At 44.6% G+C, this 18,786-nt stretch overlaps 1 protein-coding gene across 1 annotated transcript in view; it reads left to right on the forward strand.

Annotated features, from left to right (window-relative positions):
• Positions 1-12,811, forward strand: part of LOC8042325 (4-coumarate:CoA ligase 1-like) — a 29,290-nt gene extending 16,479 nt beyond the window's left edge. The window contains exons 4-9 of the mRNA XM_040215180.2: positions 944-1,146; positions 2,270-2,435; positions 3,024-3,299; positions 8,949-9,093; positions 11,268-11,531; positions 12,631-12,811. Coding sequence (XP_040071114.2) covers positions 944-1,146; positions 2,270-2,435; positions 3,024-3,299; positions 8,949-9,093; positions 11,268-11,531; positions 12,631-12,764 — 1,188 coding nt within the window. The 3' untranslated portion in view covers positions 12,765-12,811. The remainder of the gene's footprint in view (positions 1-943; positions 1,147-2,269; positions 2,436-3,023; positions 3,300-8,948; positions 9,094-11,267; positions 11,532-12,630) is intronic.
• Positions 12,812-18,786: the final 5,975 nt, after the last annotated feature.

Here is an 18,786-nt window from a genome sequence, read left to right on the forward strand (position 1 = left end):
CCTGCACAGCGTAAATGCATCACTATTCTTACTTTTGTGCGTTTCTCCCATAGACTTGCGTGTATTGCCTGGTGTCAAGCTATGGCCGCCGGTGGCGACACCGACAGGCTCCCGATCCGCGATCCAGCCCACTAAAATAGCGATCAGTGGTTACCGCGCTTGCCTTCCATGCCAAGAGCGAAGGTTCGATTCCTGGCCTCGGATACACTTTTTTGTTGACTCTGTAATGTGATGTTCTGTACTTTGTCTCATCCCAGGATGGACTAAAGGCCAAAGCCACAGGCCGCCAGGTCCAATCACGCTCCACGCTAAACTATGACATGCATAGCATTGATTAGGGGTGGACGCATAATACACCAAACACTAAAACGCTGCATCATTTCTATAGCTTCGACACTGAAAACAGCCTGTACGTCGCGGCTTGTTTTTTTTTTTTTTTTTTTTGCAATGTAAAATTGTTGGGTCACTCACTGCTATTCGATTCGAACCACTGTCCACCCATCCCCATCAGTGATTCAAGACGCGGGCACTCATACGTGCATCAAAGCGCAATACCACGCAATTTCTAAGTGACTCGTGATTGGATCTGGCCGTCCGTAATTTTTGCCTTTAGTCCATTGTAGGGTGAGACGAAGTATGGTAAATTCGAGGACCGTGTTGCTGATTCGAGGTTAGAAAGCTCTATGCCCGAACCTTCTCCGTCGATTGTTCCTGAAGCCCACGCGTGTATAAAAGGGGCTTCGCGTGGCAAGCCGCAGTAAGTCTCGCCCTAGCGTTCGATCCTGCTCTTACGCCGACTTCAACGCACGCGACGCTCTGTTGTTATTTTCTGTTTCCTTTTTGTTTTGAGCACAAGTTCGCATTCGTGACAATAGCACTAATAAACTCGGGACTTTCGAATACAGAAAAGTCTGCATTCTAAAGGATTGTGTCCATATTGCAGGGTCTCTTCGTGATAGGAGATGCCGCGGGATTCGTCTCCACCTCTACCTTTTCCCAATGGAAGGAATCCGAGTTCCGAGAGATTCCCGTACCGGACCCGGAGCGCACCCTGATGGCCCTGGCATACACGTCGGGCACCACGGGACTTCCCAAGCCCGTCGAAATCACGCACTACAACTTCGTAGCTTCATTTTATACAACCGCGTATGTACGAAGCTTGCCTGTAGTTATATGGTCGTTGCTACTTTTTTTTTTGTTAAGATGAACGTAAGCATGATACAATTTTCAAATTTCTAAGCTGCTGCTTAAACACTTACAAGAAATGTTTATATATGTATTTTATGAGACAGGATAACTGGGCTAATTGGCGTGGGTTCATCTTGAAACAGCGTGAATGTTACACGAACGTAAGAAAGAAGCGCGCGTTACAAGCGCTGACTATTAACGGGAATTTTTTTCTGGAAAATCCGCAAAACAAAAACTTTCAAAAACACATAACTCTATAATCGCGGTGGGATGACGCCTGTGCATCACCGAATTAGGTGATATTGGTTATACAATTCCATGGGTGATATTTCCTGATCTAAAAATTCTACCTCAATGTCCATCAATGCCAAGGAAGCCTGGCTCACGGAGGTTGTACCCTCCTTTTTATTTTTTGAGCCTCTATCTAATACTTTATTCGTCGCCCTGGGAACGCGTCTCTTCTTACACACAATAAAAGATATGTACAGACAATCTACATCCTATCGCATTCCACGTTTTACTTGAAAATTCATACTTAGAGATCTAGCTTTTGTTCTGTTTTTGTATAGTTTGTTAATGAACATATATATTACTAGATGATCGCTAACGTAAATGCTAATTGGGTAAGCTGTGATAGGTAATAAATTTTAATTTCTGACAAAAAGCACTAAAGGTGAGAATGGAGGCAGTAACTCTCGTTGCTTCATTTTCATTGCAGTCATAAACATTTACCCCAATAGCTTGCACTAAGTAGTGTCGTCGCACATTTTGTAAAATAGTCAACGATGGACATGTTCGCAGGTGACCGAGTCAGCGATTGCGATTTTCCGGCTAGTTTGACAACACTAAAATCAATTGTAGACACCCATAAATATTACGAACTGCTGGACGTCTGTACCTTAGCACCCTCTGTAGATCACGATCAGTGCACACCCCACGCTTTATAAAGAAGTAGACACATACGCATCATTCACTCATTTAGAATACTATCCAAGGGTCTTAAAATAGAAATATTTCTGAACATTGTCTCTTTTCCCTCCCCTTAAGTCATTGGGACTGGCTTCTGAATGACCCCTTGCAGGAAATGCGGCACTAGAACCGACGGAGATGTCACGCTGGCATGGAACCAACTGGCTCACGTCTCAGGGCTATGGAGTATCCTCACAGCTTTGGCTGGAGCAGTCTGCGTAGTTGTCCCTCATACCTTAGGGATGGACCGGTACGCCGATATGATCGACAAATTCAAGGTGAGGGGGTACGCAAACTATGTTTCTATTTATTGACTGCTGGGGCTAATGCAACTTAAGTTTAAAAAAAAAAAAAAAAGGAACGCGGTACATTCACAGGGAAAGTTTAAAAGTAGAAGAATTTAATATTAAGCTACTTCAAAGCAAGGAACACAGCACTCAAGCCGTCTCGCCTTTTTCTCTTTAATAGGAAAATGAGCTGGTAGACAGAGTATTGTCGAAACCGTCGCGTATTTTTTTTTTTCTCGTAAATTTACTCCTTATTTATTTATATTTAGCAAATACCTTTTCAAAATTTATCTCAGAAAAGTCCATCATACAGATTGGAAAAAATGCACCCACACATAATATTGCATTGCTGTTTGCGATGAGTATAGATCCCACAATTCCGATTATGTTCCTTGCGGTTTGTGTAATAATTTTAAGACTTGTATCTAAACTTGTAGGCCAAGCATTAGTTTGGAGAAGGTCTTCTTTGGCACTAGTAGATGCGCCAAGTAAGCGTGGCAGGTCGTTCACGCTTGTATTACTCGCGCTTGCACATTGGGGTGCCGTCTAATGAAGCCTCTCACGTCTCCTTTCTTGTAGGTAACTCTTCTTCATGGCTTTCCAGGGCGTCTTGAGAAATTGGTGCATTACGTTCACTCCACGGGTAGAAGACTCAACACTGTGCAGGATGTCGGCGTCGGGGGCGGCGCGCTCTCAAAGCAGCTCGCGGAACTAACCATGAGCGTTTTTGAAAACCTTCGAAGTCTGAGGTTGTTCTACGGAATGACAGAATCAAACGGCTTTCTCTGTGCCCCGCCGAAGGATGTCGTCTCTTACACTGACATCGGGTATCCTGTTCTCATGAGCGAAATCAAGGTAACAAAATTTAATTTTTTTTCAGGTTTATTTGTCTTTTTAGCTGAGCCTGTAATTCTGATTCTTACGATGCATTGACTTGTGACTGTAGTACATGCAGGTACAACATTTTGTGTCCTGTCTTAAGGCCAGATATATGAGACTTTCTTGAATAAAAATTCAAAAAACCCTAAAAACAAATTTTACGCCAAATGAGAAACGAAATGGGCCGAAATCGCTCCTGTCATCACGCTGGTTCTCGAAGGAATGCGTGAGCATTTCGCGAAGCGCTAAATTATATCAAAACATGGTGAATGCAGCGTCTCAGCACTTTCCGCGGGGTGAACCTTCCTGAAACTTTTGTTCTCCCTGGTGCAAGCAGATCAGGTCACTTAGCGTTTGCATAAAGGACGTCCGCGCGATGCAAAAAATCGATCGACCCATTTCCTTGTTGTGCAGACATGTGCATACAGGGGCGACGACACCGTGCGCTTACCACCCGGTGACATATGGTAAGACAACTGCGCGTCATTATCGGCGTGGCAGGCCGAAGAACGCAACGTGCAGCTCGCATGCGTTCACATGCCTCTGAAGCCGGCTGCATGAGCTTCCGAGGGCGTCGAAAGCGCGCACTAGCACGCCGGCCGTCTGACGTAACACCTTATAACCGAGGTGCAGTAGGGGGACAGCGCGGCTATGACGTACTTCGGCCACCGGCGGGTCGCCGCCGGCGGGTCGCTGCCAGGCGGCGTGTACGTCTGGCCCAAAAGATTGGTTAATACTTTTGTAATAAGCCATGCGCAGAATGTCGCAACAAAGCGGCGTGAGCGGGAGGACGGGGAGAGTTGACTCGCGCCCCAGTCCTTCCCAATTCGGTCTCCCGCTGTGCGGCTCCGAGATTGGCGAAGAAGGACGTCGCCGTTGATCTTCGGCGTCTAGGTGTGACGTCACGGCTTACGCCGACTGCGTTGCTAATCAGTGCTTAAAGTCTCCTACCGGCGGCAGGGGGTCTCTGTAGTAGTCACCTCGGGGGAAGGGGAATGGGGGGAGGGGTCAGCGTTTAACTCACATAGCCAAACGCTGCGTCAGAAACACGCCAAATAAATAATGCTGTACGCATGGTTGTAGTTCTCAACATCGTCGCCGTCGAAAAGATCCCCCCAGACCCCTCTGAATTTGAAGGCCCACTATCACACTCGAGACTCTGCAAGGCGGAAACTCCTCCTCACCAGGGGGGAGGGGGAAACAGGCAACAGTGGACAGGGTAGAAGGGGGGATTGGAGGAAGCGAAGGAAAAATGGAAAGTGGGAACTGGTCGTCGGTGTTTAAGCACTGGTTGCTATGCGTCCTAGCCTCTCGAAATATGCACCGTGCCGCCATCTGTCGACTCTTGCAGAAGGTCTTTCCTAGCCAGTTTCCAGAGCCAGAGGGGCTGCGGCGCCACCCCTTGGCGGCGCTGCGAACTTTGAATACGCGTTCTCCAGCCAGTCCAACGTCAGCGCATATACCAAACAACTAATGCTAACGCAATAAAAATATCTATGGTGCAAAAAAAAAAAAAATTGTCTTAAGAAATGTTCCGTAACTTTTTGCATAAACAATATTTTCGCAGGAACCTAAAGCTAGTTTGTCCTCATAAACCAGTGTGCACGTCCTCCAGAATGGCAGATACCCAAGTTTTAAAATGCGCCATGAAATTTCTTGTTCACTTTGTGCTTGACTAAGCCGAGCTAATGGCAGTGCCAGGTGCACAGTTTCTTGAGACTGCAGATGGTTCAACGCTGTATTTTGAGACATCTACACATTGAATAGACAATTTTACCACGGGGCTTTGGGGGCTTAATTGAAAGGAAGATAAAAAAAAACTTTGACTAAGCGGCGCTGCGAAGGGTTAGAAGTAATCAACACTGAGACGAGACAGACGATATGACATATACAAAAATAGGCACGAATTAACAACTGTTCATTTTTCTTTCCACGGAAGAGTGTACCAAAAGGTGAAAAAAAGGAAGAAGAAAAAGGAAGAGAGAACTAAAAAGCATATTTAAATATAGAACAGCGCTATCGCGATTACCGTTATCAAAAACGCTCAAACCTACGCCGTTGTCACTGAGGTACGTGCGAGAGGCCCGTGCGTTCCTGCCGTCATGAAAAACGCATTCATCACATCGTGTTTTTTTCTTTTCCCTTTAGCTAGTCAGTATGATGGTTCTTTGGGATTGCGCCTCACAACTGTTCCTTGCACAATACGCTGCCAGATATCGTGGGACTTACTGCAGCTTTCAGGTGTTTTTGTGCTCTCGTAGTCTAAACATTTTCCTGTTTGCCCAATGTAGGCTTTTTCAAACGCAAGCGGTATTTTTTACGACTCCCTCAGCGCGAAGTGATGGAGGCGTTTTTTGTGACTACAGGAATGCACAGAACGTTTGTCAGTAAGCCTTCAATTGTATTCACAAAAAAAACGAGTTAATTAAAAAAGTGGAACGCGATAGGGTTATCAGGCCCCGTTCTCATCGCCTTCTCATTCGCTTCTCATCTTCTTTCTGTCAGTGAGCAGGAAGTGCGGTGGACATGGCCTCGACTGTTTGCAATGTTTTTCTTATTGCCAAGTTATGGTATGCGTTGCAGTAATTCATTGTGCCCGCATGAACGTGCAAAAGTTTCACCGCATTTTTGCGACATACATCTGGAACTCGTCTTGGGAGCCCATGAGGCGCGACAATCTGTTTCATCGTGTCAGTGACGGCGGATTGGGATGATCGGATTTGTTTGTACGACAGTTGGTGTCACGTTTCTTTTTTCTCCGCGACCAAGACCACCCTTTCATACACGCGTTCATTCAAACAAGACTGTCATTCCATTTGCTGACCTTCGTTGTATCATCCTACGGCGGTGAGTCATCAAGACTATATGGCTTTCACAAAGAGGTTGTCGACGCTTTCCACTTTTTGTCTTCCTGCTATTCTTTGGAGTGTCTGTCTGTGGTAACCAAGGAGACGCTAAAACGTGACTTGGTGTTAAGTTTGTTTCCTGCCCGCTGTACAGAAGTGTCGTTTGCAGCGATGGTCGCGATGTACTGAAACGCGTTAAGCGCATGTGTGTACTACCCGCTGTCAAAACTTTCTTTTTCAAATTGCGTAGCAATACTCAAAGCTTGGCTGAGAGAAAAGGGCGTGGGTTGTATGTTGTGTAAACAACCCGAGACCGTCGAGCACGTTTTATTTTCTCTTAAAATGCAGTTTTTTTGTTTTGTTTTGTTTGTTTGTTTGTTTTTTTTGGGGGGGGGGGACTTCCTTCAGCGTACGTTACAGAAAGAGTTCTGTATCAGCCCGTCGGGCATACGTTTTTTTAGTTAAAGCAACGACGATTGTATACCTTTTGATATGTTCTTTCTTTTAGGGCTGTGCAGTATATATGGCGGTCGCGCATGGCAGTGCGTCAAGCCGACCCCGATACCAAAGAAGTTCGGTTTTATTTGACCTTGTTAAACAAATGGAAAGTGTTTTTTTCTACCCGCGAGCGGGAGCCCGAATGGCTAGGCCTTTGGAAAGAGCTGTTGGAAATGAAAGCTTTTAACATGCTCTGCAAAAGCTTTGCAGAGCATTTTTAATAGTATTTGACATGTGTTTCCTGCTCAATGCAATAAAGAAAAAAAAAAAAAAAAGCGGACATGGCCTTGTCAGTAGCGTGTGCGGCTCGCAACCGAAGGGTTGTGGGTTCGAATACCGCCTTCAATTATTCACATTCCCTTCAAGGCAAATGAAGTACTTTATAAAGCGGAATTATTTAAGACGTGCGGCGACATTTAATTTGCATGTTCTTTAATCACTTTTACTTCAGGTGTTGCATTACGTTTCACGTGAATGTTGTGGGTTGTTTAAAATTCCCGCGCGAGTTTATGTGGCTCTGACGTCATTACCCTATTGACCAATCAGCATTTTTCCGTCACGGCGCCACCGACGCCGGCTTTTCTGCGACACGAGCTCCTTAACACTGTCGCGTTAGAAGACCAACGTATCATGGGCCGCACGCAAGCGCTTCGGTGACAACGGCGTAGGTTTGAGCGTTTTTGATGGCGGAAATCCAAAATAGTTCTTCATTCTTTGTCTGTTTTTCAGCTCCGAACCCCCTTTTCTTCCTGTTCCTTCTCTTTTCGATATATTTTTTTAGAACGTTTCTGTAGAAGGAAAAATAAGCAGCTGTTGTGCTATGTTTTAGCCTTAGTCCCGACGCAGTAGCCGCTACAAGCTGATGGGACCAATCAGAAAGTGTCGAAAACGCACCATCATGGGGCTCGTCATGTTTCTGTACGTTTTCTATCAGTGCTGATCTAATGAGAAACAGGCAAGGCAGAGTGGTCTGCGCTTTTGTTGCTGCTTGATTGGTCCCATTACTCTGTATCATCGACTCCGTTTAGATTTCAGCTGAAACGAAGTATTTAGTTTGCCCCTATTTCAGTTTGTCGTGTCACCGTCGTGTCAGTGTCGCTAAATCCCAAGCTCTATCTGGAGCACTATTAAACATACCCCGTCGTACGTTGCGATACTCTAATTTAACACGAAAGTGCGGCTAGATACGAGGCATTGTTTTGTGAAAATATCGATGAAAATACGCAACCTCAATTAATAGTTAACGATGTATTTAATTCTGCACACAAACCTGCATCGATTTTCGAATTTTCATGTCGAAGTAAAATAGCTTTAGTGTTGACACTATTTTCCTTGAGTTGCGGCTATATTTTATCCCTGCGTTGACACCTACGTTCGTGTATAGCGCGCTCTGATTTGGATGTGCATGCTTTTTTTCTGTATAATATTAAGTACGCACAACTTAGGTACGTTATTTTGTGTTTTTTTTTTACAAAAACGACCACGGCAAAATATTTTAGATATCAGAAGCCTTAAATTGATCATGACACAAAACTTAGACTTCTTAACTTGAAATCTTCAAACATCATATCGAAACCAAGTTTCACAACTTATAGAGCTCTAATTCCTGCGAGGCTGTGTGTCTTATTGTTCTTACTATGTATTTATTGACAAGACAGCTCTAAGAAAATTCTAAAGTTACCAGCCTCCCCCCCCCCCCCCCCCCCCCCCCCGGCCCCCCCGGCCCCCTTTTTTTTCCGGGTGGCTCAGGCATTCAGCACTTCCTAATCAGAGGCAGATGGTTAGGGAATGTTGAAATTTATGGATTCGCTGTTACCATAAATCTCCTATCTGCCAGCACCCCTAGGCACTGACAGAAAGGAGGCAGACGACATCACCGACACTTCAAACATGGTAGGGTTGCTTAATGGACGGATTGGTAGGTCCCGCAAGGCTCAAGCCGATCGCTTTACCTCCGAATCTAATGCGGTGATTGCAAGATCACAATCCCAATGGCATGTAGATGTCTCCCATTTTGTTTTTCTCTAGCACCATTCCTGTGCACAGTAGACACGTCCCGAGATAAGATGACGCACAGTTCCCTCCCTCCGCCCCCCCAAAGACAAAAAAAAAAACAAGAAACAATAGAGAAATTTAAGGATTAGTTCACAAGCTTTGTTCGCGGCACGTGCCGAACGTTGGGATCATGCAGGCATTCGAATGATATCTGAATATCCTCTTAGTTGGCACCCCACTTGTTTCATTTTTTTTTTTTTTTTGTAATTGGCGATTCTTTTTTTAGGTCGTAAACGTGACCACTGGTAAATCACTGGGACCGAATGAGCCTGGCGAGCTCTGCTACCGATCACCCGCGGCATCTCGAGGCTATTACAAGCGTCCTCTGGAGACTGCCCAGTTCAGAGACAGCGAGGGATGGTGTCGGTCGGGTAAGTTCTTCCCCTTAATAAATTCAGGGTCGGTTTCGCACCACTTACGATAAAAGTGAGTCTTACGTCGATTACCACGTACTGTTAACACCGTTACTTTTTCGTAAAAGTCACTGACAATTTGAGAACGGCAAGGCATCTCTTTCGAATACCCGGCCTCCAGCACGCGTTCGTTGCATTTCGTCGTCCTTTAGATGCGTGTCCACAATAGAGGCTCACGAGACAGTATTATGCGTACAATGCTGTACTAAATTCTGACTGACGCACTTACCTCCTCCCTCTTAAAACACCATAAAATAATAAATGTTTACCAACTGTACGCATATAGACTTGCAATCTGCATGTTTCAGGACTCGATACTTCCGCAACCAACGCATCTTTCATTTTGCATTCTACCAAGCCATCACTATGGCTTACGGCATGATTTGGAAATACTCCCTAAAATTAGGACAAACATAACCACACAAACACTGGCGTATCAAATCCCGAACTATTTAAACACGTGTACTGACCTTCAAAAACTTACCGCACCTAGTACTTCAATAAAAAAATTTAAATGCATAATGAAAGAAACCTTAATAGCAATCGAACCATAAAGAGTATATAAAATTGAAACTGAAGTGACTGTTTGGTATGAATTGTTCATCTGCAACTTGTTATTCGAATTTTTTTTCTTTTCATTTTTTGTAATACTGTTGTTAATGCAGGAAAATGTGATTTGATCAGAGTGTTTTTGATATTTCGTTTCGTTATCGACAGTAACTTGTATTTCTACTATAAAGCGGCATCGAGGCCTCGTCAGTCCATCTGGTTTTTTGCATTTATGCTGCAGACAATCTGTATTGTCTAAAAAACACTGAATAAAATAAAAGGTAGGAACCCACTAGATAAGCTACGCTTCAGAGTAACGACCCTTACCTTTGTTAGTGGTTAAAATCATAGTGGCCGGTTATCTCAAGCTTTAGTTTAAATCACAGGAAACGCTTTTCCGTCTTCCAAACATGTTTAAACAGTTCACGGCATAGCAAAGCAATATTACATGACTTAAAAGTAAAACAGAAAGCCGTTCACAAGGCGTCGGTGGTCAGGACACTCTTAACCAGGGTAAGGACCACCTGCTGATCGGAAGAGGTCAGGAGAAAGGAGAAAGGAGGAACAAACCGTCATTTCGGACCTTAAAAAAGAATGGCTACCCGAGCAGCTTCATCCATTGTGTTGCCCGCTGTGTAAGCCGAAACCAACGACACGTGCAGCAACAGTCAAGTGTAAATTCCTGCCAAACCTCGCGCATCAGCGTTCCCTACATGAAGGGAACAAGCGAGGCACTGGCACGTGAAAAAGGGCCTCCAAACGGCGCACAAACCTGTGTCTACCCGTGGACGACTCATGCAACGCCCAAAAGATCGCCCTGCTAAAGACAGAACCCAAGGCGTTATATGTAAGATTGCTTGCGGGGTTTGCGCGTCCACATTCATTGGCGAAACAAAGAACATTTCAGAAAGAATCCGTCAGCACAAAAAAGACGTACGCAAGTTTGATTATGAGCGTGTTGCGGTTGCTGAGCACTGCGACGTCAAGGACCATCGTATTGAGTTTAACAACACATGCATCAGTGACATTGAGACAAATCCCCGAAAAAGACTGTTTCTCGAATCCTGGCAGATTCAAATAACGCCACAGAACATCAGTCGGATTCTCGGAGCTTTACCATCCGCATATCTGAACGGGCTTCGTCACTATATTGACAATACAGCCGTAGAAGGAGGTTAAGACACCCACCATAGAAGAAAAAGAAAAGGACACTGCTCCTCAACGGCAATAACTGTAGTCACCCCTGAAGAAAAGACCGACTTGGCTTCGAATGTAAGGCCCCAATAGAGGGGCTTGGTTGGTGTTTGAGCTTTTTAATAATACTACATGAGCTTCCTAACAGGGAATCTAATGCCGGGGATGCCGCGCTTTTGAATTATGACGTTTGGCAGTTGCATGTGCTTTGTCCTAATCACCAAAACGGTGGTGCGCACAAAAATATCACGACTCACGGTGCCGATACTCTAAGCGTAGCTCATTTAGTGGCTCTAGTAGGAAGCTTGTGCTGGAGCCGGAACAAGCAGAAGTTCTCCCTGCCGTTCTTATCCTGTCGGTGACTAAAGCTGATCTCTGCATTCTTTCAGGCGATTTGGCCTACCACGATACAGATGGCCGAGTTCACTTCGTGGAAAGAATCAAAGAAATGATCAAGTGCCTGGATCAGCAGGTAGTTCCGACAGAACTCGAAGAATTGCTGCTCGCCAAACACGGCGGTATCGCGGAGGTGGCTGTGCTGGGTGTGCCCCACCCGGTCTACGGAGAAGCACCGGCCGCCATTGTCGTGCCCAAGGAGGATATCAAGAACGTTGCTGGAGCAATGGAAAGAGAAATCAAGGATATCGTTGCGGGTATCTCAAATTCTTTACCCGGTCTAAAGGTGTTCAACATTAAAGTGCAGGGTGTTTTTCCAAATGAAAAATGTTTCTTGAAGGGATAATATTACGATTTTTTTCGTGATATTAAGGACCCTCTCGCGAAACGGCTAGTAAATACATAAGTATTCATCTCTCAGATGCGAGCGAGATCTATATTTCGACTAAATCCTTATTAAATAAATGAGAATTTGCGGATTTTATAAATGTTTAATTAACACGAGTGCAACATATTCCTTTCGATGAAATAAACCAAGTGGATACCTCTGGGCTCTATGTTTTAATATCGCAAATTGATTCTCAAAGAACAATAAAAGTGTCCCATTTTCTCTCTCTCTGGTATAAGCTAGTATGCACCTATCGCTTATTGCAGAGGTGGTGAGTTCTTTGACTCGCGGGTCTAAAAGCCTTGGTGGACGGGTCGCATTCTGATCAAACGCGTATCCTACGTTTTTAGCTTTTTTATGCCTATCAGCAACCCTTTTGTGGCTTCCCATATTGAAGATCAGTAGCTTCAAATATCGAACTGTCTATTTGAAAGAAAGAAAACTCCGAGCATGTGTGTGTATTACTAACGCTGTGATTCTAATTTCATCTCTACCGAACATGAATTCGCAGTTTGCTTAATGTCGGATGACCCTTGTACAATGGTAAAACGCAGGCAAGTTGGTGGAAGTAGAACACAAACAGATCTATCATAATACTTTCTGTAGAGGCAGTTGGCGAGAAAAAAAAAACTGTTGATGAGAATACATAGTTTCCAATGCCGTCACTTGGTCAAATAAGATATCGGGGGAAAAGGCGCATCTTTCGGTGCGTTCACGAGGCGCCTCTGAATTCTAGAAAGAAGAGCGGACTAATGTCACAGGCAAGCTATGTATACAGATAAAAATTTTCCGGGGTGATTGAGAATCTAAAGCTGCTTTACCGATAAGATTTTCGGTAAAAATTGCACTCAGGGTTTTGCGTGCTCGCCTCTTACACTGGAACACGGGTGACGAAATCTTTTAAGAGTGTTTGTACCTTTTCAGTTCGCAACTTTTTCTCTAAAATGCACTTTCTACTTCCTCCGAAGGAACCTGTGCTGAGTACAAGCATCTCTACGGAGGCGTCTTCTTCGTGGAAGCTCTTCCGAAAACGGAGAGTGGAAAGATACAGAGGAAAGCACTCTTCGATACTTGGGCCAAGTGTACCCGGCTGCCTTTATAACGAACAAATGAACAACCCTCTGCATCATGCAGTTTTCTTCAGCCAGCCTAATATGAAAGCTTTTGAACTCGTCGTTTCAGTATATCTTGACTTGGTGTTGTGGGATCAGTAGATGACTTTCTTCAATAAATATTAGACAGGTTTGGGCAAAATACTTACCGAAAATGTATTTGAATACAAATAAAAAACGCTTTGACAAAAATGTATCTGCTCATCTTTATATACTTTTTCACATAAATTTTGTGCTGAACAACTGCCATGTTAGAGTTAAATTTAACCCAGGAGCATTCCTATTATCCTTCGCAAGGCTGATTAGAAGGTTAATTAGATGCTTGGTTTCAGTGTTGTTGAATGGGTACGCCCATTCCATTCCACCTCCATTCCTTGGAATTAGAGTGTCTGAAAGTTTCATTCCTTTCATTTCTTACGAATGGAGGCACTGGGCCCATTCCAGTTCCTGTGAGGGCTGACCTCTATCATTCCATTCATCTGATTCCTAAACGTGAAAAAAATGGCTCTTAAGATCTACGTTGCGTCATTGGAAGAAGCTGCATTAAGCTGACATTCTCAAGCTCTGAGACAACTGGAAAACTATGCAAAATATTTCCCCAAAGCACTCATTCTACTAAGCCGAGAATTGGTCGAGCGGTGGTCGTACGAATGCGCCTCGTGGCTTTTGGTGTCACTGCAGAGACATTTTTTTTTGCGCGCGCGCGCAAAAAAAAAAAAGAAAAAAAGTTTGCAACAAACGTTAGAAATTGAAATTAGCAATTTTCTCCGCAGACGGTCCCCATACGTGCCATCCACAGATACAAGTTCAGTGTATTGTTTGTTTTGTGAGGGCTTAAAATGTCTACATCGTGCGTGGCGCAAGAAGCCATTTTGCAGTCTGCTATAAATACCTGCCCAACAGCACACATGTGGAGATGTGGGGCAGAAGCGACGCCGCATCGTGCCCCACATCTCCATGCAGAGCTGCAAGCATACACAACCGCTGACTAAGTGCAATCGCTATGGTGTCAGCACGAGGGAATGTAGTGCTATATATTATAAAACGTGCCTTAAAACGTATACTTTCACGTTTGCTGCACGATTCTCGCGATTTTCGTTTTACCTTGTTCGATCCAATTTATTTTTATTCTCTACGTAACACTAGAAGATCTACTTGGATAGAAGTTACGTGCTAATAGCCCTATTGCTAATAACACGAGCATCAAGGAAAATGCTGGGAGTGTAGGTCTATGCGCCGCACGTGGTCGCCTTCCACGTATGAGGGATTCGAAGTAAATAACAAAAATAAAGTGTTGACGAACGGCCGTACAAAATGCCGTCTGTTTTATATTATTGCTTTCGAACCGGTACTGGTGTAGCCACCATCACATCCGGCGCGTAGTCCTATATTCGAATAATTCTTATTGATGCTTGGGTAATTTAGCAATAGGTCTCTGACGCATGGTTACAGCAGCCGCTTTTCGCGTCTCAAGGCGCCAGGAACGACATCTTGTCCGTCTGCACCTTTTCAGTTTGGTAGCTTCAGTAGGTGCGCGCCACATTCATCGTCAAGGGAGCATTAGACGGTAAGTCAATCAATGCAGTCTCCTAAACTGCATTGATGGTGTTCCAAAAACCAATCTGACCATACGCTAGCGTGTCGCCAGCAGGCCGTAGGTAGATTGAAGATACAATAGTAAGGGTGCAGGCGAGCTGGTAGATGTTAACCATGTTGAATATACCTGAGACTGGGGTAGAAAAAACATAAAAGTCGAAGAAACAGAACGGGACAGGACGACGTTTTAATTAAAAGGTAGTTTTGCTTTAATTCGAACCCGCGTCCACTTGTGTACGAAGCGGACACCTAAACCCCTACGCTATGGCACCGCCGTCGTCCTGTCCCGTTCTGTTTCTGCGACTTTTATGTTTTTTTCTACCCCAGTCTCAGGTATATTCAACATGGTAGATTGAAGATCGACGCAGCTCAGATAAGGTTCCGCCGATCACTGACATCGCACAGATCCGTCCATGAAAAGCACCCATCATATGAACTAAAGTCCCTTCATACTTCCTTTTACAAGTAAAGACACACCAATACCAATGACAAAGCTCATTCCGCAGGAACAAAATGGCGCTCAGTTCTCTGCTGTGCGCTGCCATTTGCTTCCTGAAACCTGCACTGCCACGCAGTTCGCGCATCAAAGAATGTCGCTACTTGTAGGCAGCGCTTATCTAGCAACTTTAGTGTGAATACCCCTCATCGAAGCCCATGCGCTTCGGCGTTCCCGCTCATACTGTTCGCGATGGTACATTTCAGGTCCCCTAAGAAAAAGTCGACGAGAAATCCGGCGGCTCTCATCGGCCGGCACCAAGGTCAAGTGCGGCGTTGGCCAATCACGGCAGCCAGATTACTCGACGAATTTTTCGCCAAGTGTCCACATTAGGACCCCTGGTAGGCTAAAAGTTTAAGGAATGGGACTACCTGAGACGGAATATTGACCATTTTATAGTCACTCACATCCTAAGGATTTCGCGGCTCATTATAATCAGTATTCTTGCTTGGTGATTTTTTGGTTTGTTTTCTCTTCGGCTAATCTCACAATCTCATAGGCTGCGAAGCGAAAAGAAGATGGTCGATACTCGCCGCGCCCTGTCAATAAACTTCGTATTCCTTATCCCAAATGCAGCTGTTATGAGGGTAAATTTGTAAGACGGCACTGTAATGGGAGGGGCCGATCGGTGGCCGAGTGGGCTAGCGCACACCGATTCGCAGCACGTGGAGCGAAAGCTCGCGTTGCACACCCCAGGGATCCTGGGCTCAATCCGCACCCTGGCCTGTTTTGATCTGGGGCTCTAATGGCGAAAAAACATCCGTGAGGAATTCGACGTTTTCGCCAAGTGTCTACATTAGAGCTCTGGATGAGCATCGTACCGGCGTGCGGTCGTGTATCGCTACTGCGTGATGCACGTTAAAGACCCCCCCCCCCCCCCCCCCCCCCCCCAGGCTAGAAAGTTGTACTGCACGAGCTCAATTTCCCATCTACAGTGGGTGACAATGTCGCCACGATGAGGCAGACGACCTCCCAATGTAAAGAAACAACTAACGACTAATTACGGTAAAGGGAGGCCCACCCATTGGCTTATGATAGGCGTAGAAATATAAATCTAAACATCAGAGACAAGCAAAGATCAAAAGAGGCATCGCGACTATATTGTCACTCACGGGACATGAAGGACGCCTTTTTCCAATGCCCAGCCAGCAACACACGGTTTTGCCTTCCGTCGTGCTTTTGCTGCATGATCACACTCGATGATCGCGAGACGCCAAAGTGTTACCGAAGGGAGAAAGCTCGCACAGGAGGTGCAACAACTGAAAGCCACCGCCGTCCTTACCGTGTTAGTGACTGTGAAGAAGTGGTTGCCAAATATTTTCACACGACCAATCTGAGTGCAAAAATTCATCATCCCTTATTTTCAACAGAGCTCACTCGATATGCGTTTTCTCGCTATAACTTTGCAAATAATCATTGAAGGTGAACAGCGTTTGATAAGTTGTTTTCTACCATTGTATTAACCTTATATATGTCAAACAGCCTTATATAATAAATGAAATGAAATAAAAACTATAACATCAAAGGCCTCACATTTTATTACACGAAAATTGCATCTCAATTATAGCAAAGTGTTAGTGTTATGAAACTCCAGCATTTTTATTTTAGGCGAATTTGGCATTTTGCCCTAATCCTCACGAAAAAATATTTGAGAAAAATCATACCATCGGGTGATCGGCGAATAGCTAAAATCTGGTACTATTATTTATATCGATAAAACTTCATGAAGTCAGCTGTTTTCAATCAGACGAAGCTTGTTGTAAACTGCGCGCAGATTCTTGAACGGGACGTCGGAGCACTCACAATGAGGAGTGTAATGCTTCACATCATGGACAAGGACGCAAGCGTCTTTCACCGACAGGATCAGCCCGACCTGCGGGAAAAAATGTAACAATCTATGGTGTACATATAAAATAACTAACATAACAATTTATACAAAGACTTAGGTCCAATTTATTTTCTATTTACTTGAGAGCTATACGTTTATAACTTGGTACATTTCTGATTGGTTAAAATTAGCTTCGATTTTAAATCTGTATGACAGATTTCGTTCTGGGACCTCGGAGTCACGTCAGATTCTGCGGCATTGGCAGTTGAAGGGGTCGCGAAACTTACACGGTTTGTTGAGATTGCGGTGCTTTAGTATACAAAACGCCCCCCCCCCCCACACACACACACAAACGCAAGAATTGCTTCTTTTTTTCTTCTGCTGCAAAAAACATATTACGCATCGCTGAGCGCCACTCGAATGTAGCGCTAGGTCCAAACCAGATGTCAACATTTCAAGACTGGGCCGCTATCATATAAAAAAAATGTTACAGTTGATTTTTTTCAATTTTATGTGGGAAAATTGTGGCCGATGACGTGAAGCTGAGTGGCGCCACTAACCAAGTATGGGGCCCAATTTTCCATTGAAATTTTCGGAGCATCGCTTATAACCTTATAATAAGATGACGGTTACTTCTGAAACATTGGAATCTGGTTCAGACTTCTAGCGCTACATTTGAACAGAGGCTGAGCGTTCGGCAATGACTCGTTTGGTTTTACGGTGAAAGAAAAATAAAACTTTAAAAGTATTGTCGCGGTTGAAAAAGGCTTGACGAGCGTAAACTAAAAAAAAAAAAACATGGTTTAATCGGCGAACATGTGGCAGAAACAAAATAAATAATGAGCATCGAAGGAGCAGCAGCGAACTTCGTAGCGTCGGCGTGACAGCTGGTTGGGGTGAGACTGCCAGAGAGTGGGCCTCGTCGTCGGGAGAATGAGTCGGCAAGGCCACGCCCAGTCTGCTTATCTACTACACTCAGTATATCGAATATTAGACCCATACTTTGTTTCAGCTTAGGTCCGAGCGCGGCCGATGCTATTAGCCGAAGGAGCAATCAAACAGCGAAAGAGGCACAACGTCATGGCGTGCTCCCTGCAGTTGATAGGACCAGCCGGTATTCGCCGTCTCTCTGTGCGCGCTCCTCAGCCGGCTAATCCTATCAAGCGCAGAGAGCACGCCATGACGCTGCGCTTTTTGCGGTGTTTGATTGGGCCTTCGGCGTATAACATCGGCCGCGCTTGGACCGAAGCTGAAACGAAGTATAGGGCCCTAAACTCGTCAAACACAAAGTTCGAGCCGAAAGTTCACGGAGCGCGCCGATTGGATGTTGGCGAAAAAAAGTGCGAAGTCATCGTCGTGATAGGCCAATTGGTGCGCTCCGTCAACTTCGGCCCTAACTTTGTGTTTGACGAGTTTAGAGGCCCTTGAATATGCGGGAGTGAGCTAGGGTGGAGACTGACACGGCAAGGTCATGTTGGCCTCCTTATCTGTTACACCCGAGTTAAGAGTAAACTCAAACCTTCTAGAATTACGGGGAAGAGATCCTTTTCGGTCGGGAACGTGACAGTATTTTGGGCGGACGCTCTGCACGTTTTCTTATTGGGCATACTCAGAAATAATTGGGTCGTTTTATCAAAGGCTGGAAGTTTGTACAACATTAAATGAGTCTCTATTGTTAGTGGGAGGTAATAAACATGTGCTGCTCATTAGTGTTTTTCGTCAGCTTTCGCATTATGTAATAAATATCAACATTTCGCAGATTAGCGATGTGCATTCTAGAGGTGCAGATGCTCATTATTTTATACGTTAGGTTTAACTTGCGTACTCATATCGTTAGCGAGTCAATATTGTCTTCTTTTTTTTTTTTTTTTATTCTCGCGAAAAAAAAAGAAGTTACCGGCTGCTCAGTGATAGGCCAGTTCAAATATTTACTTTTCCTCGCAAAACTGGTCTAATTAAGATTAGCAAAGCTCAGGATCCTCGCTATGACAATCAACATTCGAAATTACTGCGACTTGTACTGAAGAGATATAAATTAGCACGCAACGAAATTCTAGTTTTTTTGTTTTTTTTTAGGTTATTGCTTTTCCAT

Source organism: Ixodes scapularis, unplaced genomic scaffold (genome assembly GCF_016920785.2).
Source record: "Ixodes scapularis isolate PalLabHiFi unplaced genomic scaffold, ASM1692078v2 PGA_scaffold2__306_contigs__length_199485367, whole genome shotgun sequence".
NCBI classification, from domain to species: Eukaryota; Metazoa; Arthropoda; class Arachnida; order Ixodida; family Ixodidae; genus Ixodes; species Ixodes scapularis.